Source organism: Microcaecilia unicolor, chromosome 5 (genome assembly GCF_901765095.1).
Source record: "Microcaecilia unicolor chromosome 5, aMicUni1.1, whole genome shotgun sequence".
Lineage (NCBI taxonomy): Eukaryota > Metazoa > Chordata > Amphibia > Gymnophiona > Siphonopidae > Microcaecilia > Microcaecilia unicolor.
The window spans coordinates 142,646,347-142,661,863 of NC_044035.1; the positions used below are offsets into that span (position 1 = coordinate 142,646,347).

Below are 15,517 nucleotides of genomic sequence, written 5' to 3' on the forward strand. Positions count from 1 at the left end.
TGAATTATAATGTTTGTTCCCGTATACTAAACAGTTTACTTATCACAGGGCGGGTCTTCTATCTCTTGAGTTGTGATGCGGTTCTCACCACGGAATTGCAAATGCCTTTAATTTAGTGTCTGTGACTTGTGCACTTCTCCTTTCTTCATTTCAACTTGACTCAGTTCCCTTAGCTAAGGCGCAGTGATGTGTAATGTAGCATATCTCTATAACACAAGCCACACGGAGGAATATGCAAAACTGAGCACCAATATTATAATTAAGACACATTAGTTCTTCACAGCAATAAGAAAAATGTAACCTCAAAAAGGCCAACATACAATCCCTCCACTGTAAAATACTATACACAAACATGTGCAAAAACAAAGCTCAAGGTTCATATTTATTTGATATACTAGCAACTGGTAAGCCATCTAGGTGCTTTGCAATAGCACCATTATTACAATAAATCAAAAATCAAAACATACATTACAATATATCATAAAAGAAAAGAGAAACATAGAATAGACAGAAAAGGCTTAATTGGAAGAGTAGGGGGGGCAGAGGAAAGGAGCAGGTGATGGATGGGGCCAGAGGATATGGGCAGAGGAGAGGGGAACAGCAGAAGATGGGGTTAGGGGGTGTGGGGAGGGGAAGAAGCAGGAGATGGATGAGGCTAGGGGGGGTGTGGGGGGAGAATCAGGAGATAGATGAGGCTAGGGGGTATTAGGGGGGAGAAGCAGGAGATGAATGAGGCTAGGGGGTGTGGGGAGCAGAAGCAGGAGATGGATGAGACTGGGGGGTATGGTTACAGGGGAGGGGAGTAGAGCGGAAGATAGATGGGGCTAGGAGGAGTGGGTGGAGGGGAAAGGAAGAGGAGCAGAGCAGGGAATTATGGATCAGAGAGATGGAGTGTGAATTTAAGGGGATAGTGAATACTTGGCAGTTTTAGATATGTGGGGTATATTGATGGGAGAATGAGTGAGAATGTGAAATGAGGGATAAGAGAAGAGGGACAAGAAACGGGAATGATGTGAGGAAAGGTTGAAAAGGGATGGGGGTACTGGGGAAGGGGTACGGGAGAAGGGGATGGGTCTCTGAAGAGGATTGAGGAAGAGTGGAAATGGGATTAAAAAGATGGTGAAAGAGAGGCTATTGGGAATAGGGTGTAGGGTAACAGACAGACGAATGGCCTTGGAGGCAAGGGAAGGAAGGAGAGACAGGGAAGGAGCGGAGACTGATAGGGTGATGAGATGCGGTGGAGGGTAGATAAGGGCTAAGACGGTGAGTACAGAGGATGGGATTGGGGAACTAAAGAAGTAGGTGAAAGATGGGGGATAGGTTTAGGAGAGTGGGTAAGAGAGAGACAGAAGGGACAATGGGAGTGCTGGAGAGGGAGATGGCAAAAGCCAGTAGGTAGATAAGAAGTGAAATGGAGACTAAGGGCTAAAGGGTAAAAGAAAAGTGTGAGAAAAAAAAAACATTAAATGAAAGATGTGTAGAGAAGGAAAAGGAAGAAAAAAGGGGGTTTGACAACTTCTTCAGAAATTTTAGAACAAGGCCAGTGCTGGGCAGACTTCTACGGTCTATGTCCTAAAAATGGCAAGGATAAATCAAGATCAGGTATACATAAGATGTATCACTTCATACCATATGTAATGAGTTTATCTTATTGGGAAGACTGGATGGACCATACAGGTCTTTATTTGCCGTCATCTACTATGTTACTATTTATCTGTAGAGTACTTTAAAACATTCACACTGAAACAAGACCACATCCAGGCTGGGTACATCATTTTAGGCCACTGTTTCCCACACCTGTCCCGAGGACTCCATAGCCAGATGGGTTATCACATGTAAATATATTTCCTGCATACTCATTATATTACATATCAGAGACTAAGGTTATACAAATGTAGTTCATACATATTCATTATGGATAACCTGAAACTCAGTAGACTGTGAGGTCAAGAGAACAGGTTTGAAAACCACAGTGTTAGATCATCATGTATTGGCACTGTCCTTGCTAAAGAATGCTACAACTGAACTAGGGCCACCTGGGGCAGCTGATCCAGTTCTGAGTGTCTTCAATCTTCATTCCACTCCTGTCCATTTTTCACATGGAAAATAACACAGAATACAGCATGTAGAGAAAATGCAGGACAGAATCAGCCTTATCAAGTTAGACCTGGATCAGGAAATAAGGGTTTGATTTACTAGGCTTTTATTACACAGTAGCACAGGGTTTCTCAATCCAATCTTCAAGAAATCCCAAGCCAGCTTGTTTTCAAGATATCCACAATGGATACGCGTTAGATAGATAGATAGATAGATAGATAGATAGATAGATAGATAGATAGATAGATAGATAGATTATTTATTTATTGCACTTGTATCCCACATTTTCCCACCTATTTGCAGGCTCAATGTGGCTTACAAAGACCTGTTATGGCATCGCCATTTCAGGGTACAAAAGATACAATTGGTGTTACAAAGATATTAAGGATTACAAGTCGATATAATCAGCAGTTATATAGAAAGACAGTTAGACTAAGGGTGGAGTGTTGAAAAGTTGTAGTTAGTTATGGATTTTCGTGGTAGGCTTTGCATGCACTACCTCCATTGTATGCAAATATATCTCATGCATTGTGAATATCTTGAAAACCAGACTGGCTTGGGGTTCCCTGAGGAAGGGGTAGAGAAACCCTGAAGCATATATGTCCATTCAAAAATGAGAGGAAAAAAATTCACTTAATGTAACGTACCCACATCAAAAACATGCGCAAACCTCTGTGGGTACTTTGCAACTGCAGCAGCTATGAAAATAAAAGCAAGGGCCTACTTTTTCTTTGAAAATAGATGCAAAGTCTGAAGATCAAAAATACTCAAGGGCTGTGTCCCAACAGGGATGGTTTTTAAAAATTACTCCCCCCACCTCCCACCCCTACCAAGTGGGAGCTATTCATTTATTTACATGATCTTGATATATCAGCAATCAGGTAAGCACATCAAGGTGGTCTACAATATAAACAAAATCACAAGGATCAAATGAGAGGAAAAGGTAACATAAGGGAGGAAAGGGGAAATTCAAGGAAAAGCAAACATTTTTCAGTGTCTCCACAGAGCTTGTGCACCTGTGGGATATTTTATAGCTATGGGTTTGACAGCTCATTTACAAAGGGAACCCTGCACTGAAGTTTCCCTTTGACAGTCTTAACTTGTCTAAATGTATGGACTTCACATTGCTATTTCAGTTGGCTGAATCCACAACGAAAGGGGCACAGAGAGATTTTAAAATCACAACTGTGTGTGTGTGTGTGTGTGTGCATTCAATTCCCAGCCTCCCTCAACACCCCTTCTCCCAGTGTGTGCTGTAAAACAACATATCTACGTTTGCGCTTGGCATTGTTGTATATACAGAAAATTAATTATCCAGTGGATGTGGTTTTGATGTGCAGTCTTCATGGGGGTCGGTTTCTCCACCTTATAGACGTTGATATGATGGAGGAACAGTTGTGGTGAGGTGAAAAAGATATGTATAGTGGCACCTGTGGATTCTAGGGAATCAATATCGCACAGGTATTTATGTAAGTGTTTTCCCGGTTACATTGTGAGTTAAATTTTAATGCCAAGAAGTGTAGAGCAATGCACTTGGGGTGCAGAAAGTCAAGGCAAGGACAAATCAAACTCAGGTATACATATAAAGTATCTTGTTGGGCAGACTGGATGGACCGTACAGGTCTTTATCTGCCGTCATTTACTATGTTACACCCGCACAGAGCCTGGCCAGTGTTCAGTTTACATATACATATCAAATGCTTAAAATATTGCCATCTATGACCAAATAGTTTGAATAGTATTTCATGGTGAATTAAGATTATTATGGGACAATTTTGGGTGGGACTCTGAGATCAGGCCTTAAGAAAACAAAAACCAGTAAATGTTCCAAAAGGTCAACACATGGTTTTTAGATTGGGACTGACCAAGGGAGCAACACACAAAGGGGAGGGGGGAATTATATAAATCAGTTGGAACAGTGAAAACAACTTTTTTCACAAGCGACATATTTTGGTGTATTCCAGCATCAGACATGTGTGTGAAAACCAGGGCTTTTTTTGAAGGGATACTTGGGGGTACTGAGTACCGGCACCTTTTCCAGTGTCTCCTAAAATTGACCCATGGACCACGAGTTTTAATGAACAAGCTCAGGCTCAAGACACCAATTCTGCTTTTGTCATAGATTCTGTGACTGGTTGCAGGGGGCCTAGCTATTGTGGAGTGAGTCTCTCAGTGATCACCCCACCCCTGAAGGGTAGCCTGGCATTTGCGTACTGGCACCTTTTTTGCTAGAAAAATTGCACTGGTGAAAACATTAGAACTGTAATTGCACACATCAGAATGGGAAAACGGGCATACATACATACATACACACGCTGCACTAAAACTGAGTGATGATTTCCCTTAGGGATGTGTTCCAGTTTACTCTGACCTTCTATCATCGTTTGCTGCCAAGTATTGAAACGTAAAGCAAAAAGTTGCACGCAGACCTAATAATGCCAGCTTTCCGGAGTAAATGCATATATGTCAAGATACCATCACAACTTCTGGCGTGACATGGACTAAATGTTAGAGCACTGACCCTTTTAACAAATCGATTTGCTCTCTTAGATTAACATTTTATTTAATCCAATATTTCAACCTTTACTTTTTCATACTGGAACTACGCAAACCCAGTAAGCTCTGGTCCTTCCTTATGTGGTAGTAAATCTGAAAGAACATGAACCACAGCCATGCAGCTCATACCCTCTCCTCCACCCTGGGTACACCCTTTTCCCCAGGCCACAGCTCTTCCTGTAATCTCCACAGGACTACTGGGACTCCCCTGACACTGCAGTGTCACCGCATCAAACTTAAAAACAACAGGATTATGAATTGCAGAACTGTCAAGTGACACCGTTTATAGGAGGAGACTGACTCATTTCTGTGTTTTGATAGGTTATTTTCATTCATTTTACTATTGGTTGCTCTCTGCTTTCCATTTGAAATCAGTTACAGAACAAGTAGCAGAATGCTTCAGCAAGGAGGTGTCAAATAGCCAGGACTGGTCCAAAGTCTCCTACCAGAAAGTGCATCACTTGGCAGGTCTGATATTCCAATCCCAGACCTCAGCAGAAAAGTAAAGGAAGAATTCCGTTAAGTACACTAAAATAATAATGTTTAATACCAAGGTTGGCCTTTTTTTTTTTTTTTTTTTTTACAGATCCTGCCTGCATTAAGCTACACCAGAACTAGAAAACCACCCCTTGCACTCTGTGACAAGCGCCCCCTTCCCTCTCAACCCTTGGCAAATGGTCCAGTAGAAAACAAAAAAAGTCTCTTCTGAAGTCTGCCCCAATGAAGGAGATCTGCACTTACACTATCCACATGCCCGGGATGGAGAAAACTGGCAGAACAATAGGCAAAATGGCCCAGGCAGTCATCCTGAACATAGAGATAAATCCCAGGAGGCCGGTGCCCCCAGTCGCCTCTGCCCAGAATCGGTGCCAGGTTTGTGGATCGGAACCAGCCCCCCTGTCTTGCTCTCCAGTCTTCCAGCTGTACAAAGAACCTGCTGCTCTCTGGAAACGACTCCCAGTGTATTGGGGGAAAAAGTTTTCAGTTAGAATCAAGCAGCAAAAGTCCTCTCCCGGTATATCCCACTAAGTATACACAGCAGCTCTGTGGGTACTGTGTGAGCTCGCGCACGCCCAACACTCCCTCCAGCACTGAACAGAGAGAGCTCCGGCTACACATAGGGAGGAGGCTTTAGGCTCCTGTACCACTGCTCCCGCCTCCCCCTGCAGTCTATTGGCTGTTTAACAAACGCCTGACCAATGGACTGCAAGTGAAGGGGAGAGCAGCAGTGCAGCCTGCCTTTATAGTGTAGAGAGAGGGAGAGCAAAAGACGGATTGCGAAAGGGAGAAAAAAGGCTGGAGAAAAAGTTACAAGGGGAGGGGGTGAGGTGAGAGCAGGGCCGGTGCAAGGGTACTGGGGTGCAGTAGGGAAAAATTCATCCTTATCCCTTCCCCGATCAATTAACTTTCAAGCCCCTTATCTAGACATCTTTATCCCTCTCCCCCGGTCAATTAACTTAGAACCCCTCATTTGTCGTCGTCCCCAAGACTTTTTTAAATATATATATATATATTATACTTTATAGTTTGTTGTTGTGTCTTGTGTGTATAACAACACACACAAGTAGTGAGTGAGAACAGTTGTCAAACATCACTGTAACAGTAAATGACAGCAGATAGACCCTAGTCTGGTACATCCAGTCTGCCTAGAAAAGTGGCCAGAACTGCACCTGCACTTCTGTGCAGATTATCCCCCTTTCTTTTAAGGTTGTAACTGACACCCAATATAATATATCTCTTCTCCTCCCGCCTCTTCTTTTTTTTTTTTTCTTTTAAAATGTGAAAGTTCATTTAAGTTTTATTGCATGGAAATATTCTATACTTCTGTTCCATCTTCATGCGCTATAGGGAACCTTTGTGTTTATACCATGCCTTTTTGAACTCTGCCACAATGGTTCGGTGTTATCCATCCCTGACCCCACCACTTCCTGTAGAAGAGTATTCCAAGCATGCACCATCCTCTCCGTCAAAAAGTAGTTCCTAATGTTGCTTTTAAGTTTCTCTCCTTGCAACTTCATGTCTCTAATTCTATTGCTTCTCTTTTTGGAAACGTTGTGTTGTTCCTTACTCTTTTTTAAGAATACAAATGTTTATCACTCCTGTTTCTCCACTCCTTCAGGGTATGCATATTCAAGTTTTCAAGTTTCTTCTCATACATCTTTTGGTGCAGACTCCTCCACAGTAAATGCTTTCCTTCTAATCTTTTTATGTCCTTGGCAAGATACGGCTTCCAAAACTAAACATAGTACTCAAAATACGGTCTCACCAATCAGGGCTGCCGAGAGACTGAGCCGCCGCCACCGCCCCCACCCCTCAATCGCTACTGCTGTCGCCTCCCTCTCCTGCTCCCAGGTCACTGGCGCCGCAGTTCCCATTTTCCACCTACCTAACCTCTGCTCCCATAGGCGTAGTTTGACTGTTTCATTTGGGGGGGGGGGGGGCAAAGAATGGGCGGAGCATATTAGCATATCATTTGCATATATACATATGCAAATGAATATGCTAATGTGGAGGAAGGAATTGAATTTACAGGCAAAATATCACAGATGCACATTTCAAAAAGCTGACACATTTCAATTAATAAATTATGAATAAAATACTTTTATCTACCTTTGTTGTCTGATCATTTAGTTTTTCTATTCGCTTTGGTCCCAGTGTCTTCTGTTTTATTCAGTGTCTTCTTTCCAGTAGGCTTCCCTCTGCTCCCCACCCCTCGCAGTCCCATCCATCTCTTGCTCCTTCCCTCTGCTCCCCACCCCTCGCAGTCCCATCCATCTCTTGCTCCTTCCCTTTGCTCCCCACCCCTCGCAGTCCCATCCATCTCTTGCTCCTTCCTTCTGCTCCCCACCCCTCCCAGTCCCATCCATCTCTTGCTCCTTCCCTCTGCTCCCCACCCCTCGCAGTCCCATCCATCTCTTGCTCCTTCCCTCTGCTCCCCACCCCTCGCAGTCCCATCCATCTCTTGCTCCTTCCCTCTGCTTCCCACCCCACCCAGTCCCATCCATCTCCTGCTCCTTCCCTCTGCTTCCCACCCCTCCCAGTCCCATCCATCTCCTGCTCCTTCCCTCTGCTTCCCACCCCACCCAGTCCCATCCATCTCCTGCTCCTTCCCACCCCTCCCAGTCCCATCCATCTCCTGCTCCTTCCCTCTGCTTCCCACCTCACCCAGTCCCATCCATCTCCTGCTCCTTCCCACCCCTCCCAGTCCCATCCATCTCTTGCTCCTTCCTTCTGCTCCCCACCCCTCACAGTCCCATCCATCTCTTGCTCCTTCCTTCTGCTCCCCACCCCTCGCAGTCCCATCCATCTCTTGCTCCTTCCCTCTGCTTCCCACCCCACCCAGTCCCATCCATCTCCTGTTCCTTCCCTCTGCTTCCCACCCCACCCAGTCCCATCCATCTCCTGCTCCTTCCCTCTGCTTCCCACCCCTCCCAGTCCCATTCATCTCCTGCTCCTTCCCTCTGCTCCCCACCCCTCCCAGTCCCATCCATCTTCCCTCTGCTCCCCCCCCCGCGAGGTCCAAGATGGTGACTCCGTTTACCCCCTCTCTTCCTCCCTCCCTCCCTCCCTCCGCCGCAGGCAACAGTCTTCAGCTTTTTCAGCGTTCCTGGCAGCGGTAGCGATGTACACGCTGCCTTCAGTCTGCCCCGGAAGCCTTCTCTTCAAGTTCCTGTTCCCACCTATGCGGGAACAGGAACTTGAAGAGAAGGCTTCGGGGCAGAGCCAAAGGCAGCGTGTATATCGCTACCGCTGCCAGGAACGCTGGAAAAGACTGCTGCCTGCGGCGGAGGGAGGGAGGGAGGAAGAGAGAGGGGTAGACGGACACACTCCTCTCCGTCCGCTACTCCGCTTGGCTTCCCTGCCCTCTCTGTCTGCGTCCCGCCTTCCTCTGACGTCAGAGGAAGGCGGGACGCAGACAGAGAGAGCAGGAAAGCCAAGCGGATGGAGAGGAGCGCCTGCGTGCATGTGTTTTTTTTTTAAACTAATGGCGCGGCGGCGCCTCATTGTCGTTTGGGGGGGCATTGCCCCCCCTCGCCCCCCCCCCAGTCTACGCCTATGTCTGCTCCCTTCTGCCTGCCATCCGACCACCTTCATTTAAATTAAAAATCTCTAAAGCAGCAGCGCAGCACCTTCTCTGTGAAAGCGCCTCAAGCAGACCTTCCCTCACTGTGTCCTGCCCTCGTGGAAATAGGAAGATACATCAGAGGGGGGCAACCTTCGAACCTTATCTAGCTCAAAGCTGGCATTAGGGTTTGTGAAGCAGCCTGGCCATCACAATCCCTATGGTCCAGTGGACCCCTGACTCCCCCAACCCCCCCAAAGCCTTTCAGCCCTGGTGGTTCACTGGACCCCAGACCCCCCCCCCCCCCAACTTTCAACCCTGGTGGTCTGGTGGACCACAGATCCCCCCCCCCTGAAAAAAAGACAAAACTCTGGTGGGTCCAGTGGCAGCCCTGGCCAGGAACCCCATGCCAGCTCTGAAGACTGTGGCCTACTTTGGAAGAGGAAGGAAGGAGCCCTAAGGGAGTTTTTCTCACTTAAGCCCCACCCAGTGCATCCAAGGGTGCTGCCATTTTGATGACACACCCAGCAGGAGGAGGGACTAGGGCTCTTTCCCTCCTTCTTCAATGTAGGCCACAGTCTTCAGGACGGGGAGGGAAGGTTCCCAGACAAGGTTTTATTTTTTTTCAAGGGGTTGGGGGTCTGGGGTCCACCAGACCACCAGGGTTGAAAGTCTTTGAGGGGTGGGGGTCTGGGGTCCACCAGACCACCAGGGCTGAGTGACAGCTGGTGTCCTAGGTATGCACTGAAAAGTTGCACTTAAAACACAACTTTTGAGTGCATGCACCAGACACCATCCTGCCCGTAACTCTGAAACAACTCCCTGATGCTGAACGCTATGAGCATGCTTATTTGCATCTCATTAGCGCTGAGCATTAGAGAGTTGTGCTGTTTCGCGAATATTTCTCTGGCAGTGTTTAGTATAGAGCTGGAGATTTGAGCATCAGGGCCTGAATGTAGAAAGTTGACTATCCTTTCCTTCGGCAGCATCTCCATTATCTTTCTGCATCTGCTGAGTGATTACCTTCCAACTTGTTATGCAGTCCATTAGTTCCTTCTGTATTTTTCCTCTGTCCATGTGAAGTGTGACCATTTAGGAAAACCACTGTGTTCCATCCTGTCTTTAGCAATAAATTGATTAGGTGGAAAGCCAAGGCCAGATGTGTTCAGGCCTGTAGCACTTGCCTCCCCCCCCCCCCCCCCACCCCCCGGAGTAGCTCAGGCCAGTACTTTTGAAAAAAAAAAAAGAGATAATGAAAATCATGATTTCATAAATGAAAAATAGGCATTTCCAACAGTGTATTTAAATATTTGGGTGGCTTACATTAAAATAAACAAAGAGGGAGGGAGAAAGGACATACACGTGCATGGGAAGAGACAGGAAAGAACAGGAGGGGTTGAACTACAATAAGCAATAGGAAAGCGGGGGGGGGGGGGGGAGAGAAGCACAAGAAGATAGAAATGTGTAGTTCAGGCTGGCTGACAGTGAACCCAAGTCTACTTAGATTTCAGCAAAACCTTTGATACTATGCTTCATAGGAGGCTCATAAATTTAGCAACTTGGATATGGGTTCTGAGGCGGTAAATTGGTTAACTGATAGACTTCAGAGGGTGGTGGTAAATGGATTTGCTAAAAAAAAAAAAAAAGAAAGGTGAGTACTGAAGTTGCCTCAGGGTTTTGTTCTAGGGCTGATTCTACTCAATATATTTGTTAGCCATAGGCCCCAGGGAAGAAAGGTCTTTAGCTCAACAAACAATTTTTGTCATATGAATCTCTGGCTTTCTAGCATTATGATTAGTTTGAGAGAGGTGGAAAGGAGAAAGATGTGTTTTTATAGATATGCACAGAGATCCCAATATAGATGTAAGAGAGAACGTTGTATAAACATGGTTTATATATATATATGCTTTTTTTTATAATTAACATACACACAAAAAAATTTGTGAAGCTCGGATTTGTCTTCAAGCCTGGGTGTGTGTGGAAATAATTACCCCCAACCTGTGTTGAATTCTGTAGCTGCATCTCAGTTTTGAAGATGGAGCAGGTTAAGCAGTTGTTACATATGTTTGCAAAATCTAACTGTTGTTTAGATCCATGTCTGGCATATTTAACTGACATTTTGGATTAATGACTGCTTATCAAATGGAAATTTTCCATCGCTTTGGTGGGGGGGAGATTGCACTTATTCTAACTCCAAAGAATCCTAGTGGAGATTTGCAAGCAGTTAAACATCGTCCAACTGCCTCAATACCGCTGTTTGTAAAGATAATGGAGGGATATGTGTTCAAAATGTTGGATGCATATTTGGAATAATGGAACATCTTATACCCAGTTCAGTCGGGTTTTCGTAAAAACTATGTTACTGAAACTCTGATTGCCTCTATCATTACCCATAGTAAAATGTTACTAAGCAGTGGTCAAAATTCAATTGTAGTTTAATTTGACCTATCCGCTGCATTCGTCCTGATAGACCATGACATTCTGTTGACCAGGTTGAATGATATAGAGATAGGGAAGAAGGTTTTGAGTTGGTTTAGAGGATTTCTTACTACCCATAACTATAGAGTGCAAAATGCAGGTAGCCTATCTATGGGTTGGATCCCAGACTGTGGGGTTCCTCATGGGTCCTTCACTATTCAACGTGTTGGATTGGTGTTGGACAAGTTAACGATACCATTTTTTGTTTATGCTGATATTACCCTGTTTTTACTGATAAAGGGGGATTGGAACAACACATTGAAAGAGTTGGGAATCTGTGTATAGGTAATTGAAGATTGCATTTCTAGTTATAGACTTCAATTAGATCCAGAAAAAAAAATGTAATTCCTTTGGCTAGGCTTGTTCAATCCTGTCACATTTCCTCTGCAATTTTCTATTGGAATAAATATATTTTTGTTTGATTGTCATTCTAGGATTTTGGGTGTGGAGATTGATAGCTTATTAACATTTTCTAATCATATAAAAGTTTAAGATCACACCTGTGCCCAAATCATAATAGTCGAGCTGATCTGAATAGAGGAATAGTCTAATGGTTAGTACAGTGGGTTGAGAATCTGAGGAACTGGGTTCACTTCCCACTGTGGCTCCTTACCTCTTCATTGCCTCAGGTACAAAAACTTACATTGTCAGTCCACAAGGGACAGAGAGGTACCTATATGTAATAAAGTACAAACCACTTTGGTTATGCCACAGAATGGTGGTATATCAAATCCATGACCCTTTACCATCAAGGTAAGGTACACAGGTTTGTAGTTTACCACCTCTTCTCTGTTACCGCCTTTGTGAAGAGGAACCGCATCAACCTTTCTTCAAGGATCTATTAAACACTAGGGTTAGGTTGTTAGAAACAACATGAGAATTGTTGACGACGTAACCCGTGTTGTTTCATGTTGTTAAAACCTGAAAACAGTCAGGAGAAATCCAAAAATTTGTCCCATGTCATCTTCAGAAAATAGTGTGCACTCTTATCAAATAGTGCACACTACCAGAACTGTGGGGTCGGGACACTGCTCTATTCCCTCCCCAACCTCACTATTTTCATTATTGACAATTTAACACCTGGGAAGTCCTAACCCTGGAGGGGGGACTGCCTCCCTGTCACCACAAACCATAGCCCCTCCCCCAACACACAATTTACAATTCAATAACCTCACATTTAAACCAAGTTGGTATTACAACAGGCCTCTGCTCCAGGTGCCCAGCGTTCCCTCCAGCTGCCTTCCAGGTGCTGTGGAGGACTTGCAGCCCATCTGCATATCCTCACAACCTTCTCTGGAGTGACTCCCAGATCCACTCCAATCCACCCAGGGCCTCTGTTCCAGGTGCCCAATGCTCCCACCAGCTACTGTGGAGGGCATGCAGCCCATCTGCATATCCTCACAGCCTTCTCCAGGGTGACTCCCAGGTCCATCCCAATCCACCCAGGGCCTCTGCTGCAGGTGCCCAGTGCTCCCTCCAGCTGCCTTCCAGGTGCTATGGAGGACTTGCAGCCCATCTGCATATCCTCACAGCCTTCTCCAGGGTGACTCCCAGGGTTTCTGCCCCAATATTTTCTCTCTACAGTTTGTATTTTCTCTATGCTATTCCCAATGACTGCAATACAATTTCTCTTCTCAATACTGTCCCTTCCTAATCTCTTTCTTCATCTGAAACCAGGAACACATTGCCCACCTTCTACTTTCATCATCTCACCATCCCTTTTGTCTTCTCCCTTCTCAGCTCTCAAGCTTCAACATTTTCTTCCTTTCATTCAACCATCTCATCTTCGTCGCTGTCATCATGCCTCTCCTACTCTTTTCCATACTTCTTGCTCCTTCTCGCCGCTGGAGATATCAATCCCAATCCTGGTCCTCCACATCAGCTCTCTCCCTATTCATTCAGGTCACACCACAATGTCTCCAATCTAATTTCTGTTCCTCCTCTCCCTTTCTTCTCTACCTTTCTCATGTGCTCTGTGGAATGCTTCTGTCTCCAACAAACTTTCATACATTCATGACCTCTTTATCTCTTATACTCTCCATCTACTTGCCCTGAGACTTGGTATTGCCCTGAAGACTCTGCTTCAGCTGGCACCCTGTATCATGGCGATTACCCTTTCTCCCATACTCCTCACATAGTTGGCTGTGGAGGTGGTGTCAGGCTACAACTCTCACCTTCTTGTAGATTTCAACCTCTTCTTCCACCTCAGTCTCACTGCTTTTCTTCCTTCAAAACCCACTCCTTCTGTCTTTTCACTCTTCTACCGCTCTAGCAGTCATTTATCGACCCTCTGATAAGTCCCTTTCTTCCTTTCTCACTGAGTTTGATTCCTGGCTTTTCTTCTTTCTTGAACCTTCATCCCCTTCCCTCATTCTTGGAGATGTTAACATTCATGCTAATGATTCGTCTGACTCATGCTTCTCAGTTTCTCACTTTAACATCCTCTTTCAGTCTTCAACTGTACTCCACTACCCCTACTCACCAGAATGGCCACTGTCTTGATCTTGTCTTCTTTTCTAGCAGCTCACTATCCAGTTTCTGAACCACAGTTCTTCCCCTTTCTGACCATCTGACAACTTTCCCAGTTAAACACCCTCCCCCCCCCCCTCTAGTCCGTTCCAATCTCTACCAATACATTTAGAAATCTTCAGGCTATAGACTCTTGCACTTTCTCCACCAGTGTTTCAACCCTCTTCTCAACCACTATGTTATCCAAGTCTGTCAATGAGGCCATTTCTTCCTATAATACTATTCACTCCTCTGCTCTGGATACTCTTGCTCCTCCCATTCCCCATTCTGTAAGACATACCAAACCCCAGCCTTGGCTGACATCTAGAATCTGCTACTTACATTCCTGTGCCCAATCTGCTTAACACCTTTGGCTGAAATCCTGTGCCTATGCTGACTTCATACATTTCAAATTCTTGCTGACCTCCTTTCAGTCTGCGCTTTCACTTGCAAAACAGGACTACATCCACTTGACAAACCCTTTTGGATCAAACCCTCTATGTCTTTTTGCCACACTGAACTCTCTCCTGAAAGTACTTTTGCCTCCAAAGCCCCCCCCCCCCCTTTCACTTTCTCCCCAGACTCTGGCTGACTACTTTCATGATAAGGTTCACAAGATTAACCCTCAGTCCATTCTCTTAACTCTCCTTCAACCCCTGCTTTCTTTTCTGAAATCACTGAAGAAGGAACTGAACATTTTCTTTCCTTCTCCAAACTAACTGTTTCTCTGACCCTATTGCCACCCATTTACTCAGCATTATCTCTCCTACTGTCATCCCTTCTGTCATATCCTCAATCTTTCACTTTCCACTGCAATTGTTCCTGATGCCTTCAAACATGCCATAGTTAAACCACTCCTCAAAAAACCTACATTGGACTCTACCTGTCCTTCCAACTATTGCCCTATCTCCCTCCTCCCTTTCTTATCCAAGCTACTTGAATGTGCTGTTTGCCACCATTATCTTGACTTTCTTTCAAATCAAACTATTCTTGATAGCCAGATTGAAGTGTTTCACCCTTTTCATTCAACCTGTTCCTGGCCAGATCCAAAGGTCTCTAGTCTATTCTCATCCTCCTTGATCTATATTCTGCTTTTGATACTGTTGATCACTGCCTACTCCTTGATACGCTGTCCTCACTTGGATTTCAGGGCTCTGCTTTTTCCTGATTTTCTTCATATCTCTCCCATTGCACTTTTAGTGTATGCTGTGGCGGATCCTTCTCCACTTCTATCCCACTATCAGTTGATGTATCTCAGATCTCTGTCTCGGTACCCCTTGGTACTCTGATTTCATCCCATGGTTTTCAGTATCACCTTTATGCTGATGACTCCCAGATCTACCTCTCCACACCAGAAATTTCTGCAGGAACCCAGGACCAAGTATCAGCCTGCCTGTCTGACATTGCTGCCTGGATATTTCACCGCCATCTGAAACTAAACTTTTGACCGAGCTCTTACGTTTCGCCATAAACCCACCTCTCCTCTTACCCCATACTCTATCTCTGTGGATAACGCTCTCATCCTCCCTGTATCATCAGCTCATAACCTTTGGGTCATCTTTGACTCCTTTTTCTCTTTCTCTGCACATATCCAACAGAATGCTAAAACTTGTCATTTCTTTCTCTATAATGATCACCAAAATTGTCCCTTCCTTTCTGAGCACTCTACCAAAACCCTTATCACCTCTTGCTTAAACTACTGCAACTTGCTTCTCACAGGTCTCCCACTAAGTCATCTCTCTCCCCTTCAATCTGTTAAAAATTCTGCTACATAACATATTCCACCAGTGTCACTATGCTATTAGCCATCTCCTC

The 15,517-nt window shown here is 45.0% G+C and overlaps 1 protein-coding gene across 2 annotated transcripts in view; it reads right to left on the bottom strand.

Annotated features, from left to right (window-relative positions):
• The window catches only part of LOC115470325 (transmembrane protein 150A-like), a 261,116-nt gene extending 255,368 nt beyond the window's left edge, over positions 1 to 5,748 (bottom strand). For both annotated transcript variants that reach the window (XM_030203371.1, XM_030203370.1), the window contains exon 1: positions 5,395 to 5,748. In XM_030203371.1, coding sequence (XP_030059231.1) covers positions 5,395 to 5,468 — 74 coding nt within the window. In that variant the 5' untranslated portion in view covers positions 5,469 to 5,748. The remainder of the gene's footprint in view (positions 1 to 5,394) is intronic.
• Positions 5,749 to 15,517: the final 9,769 nt, after the last annotated feature.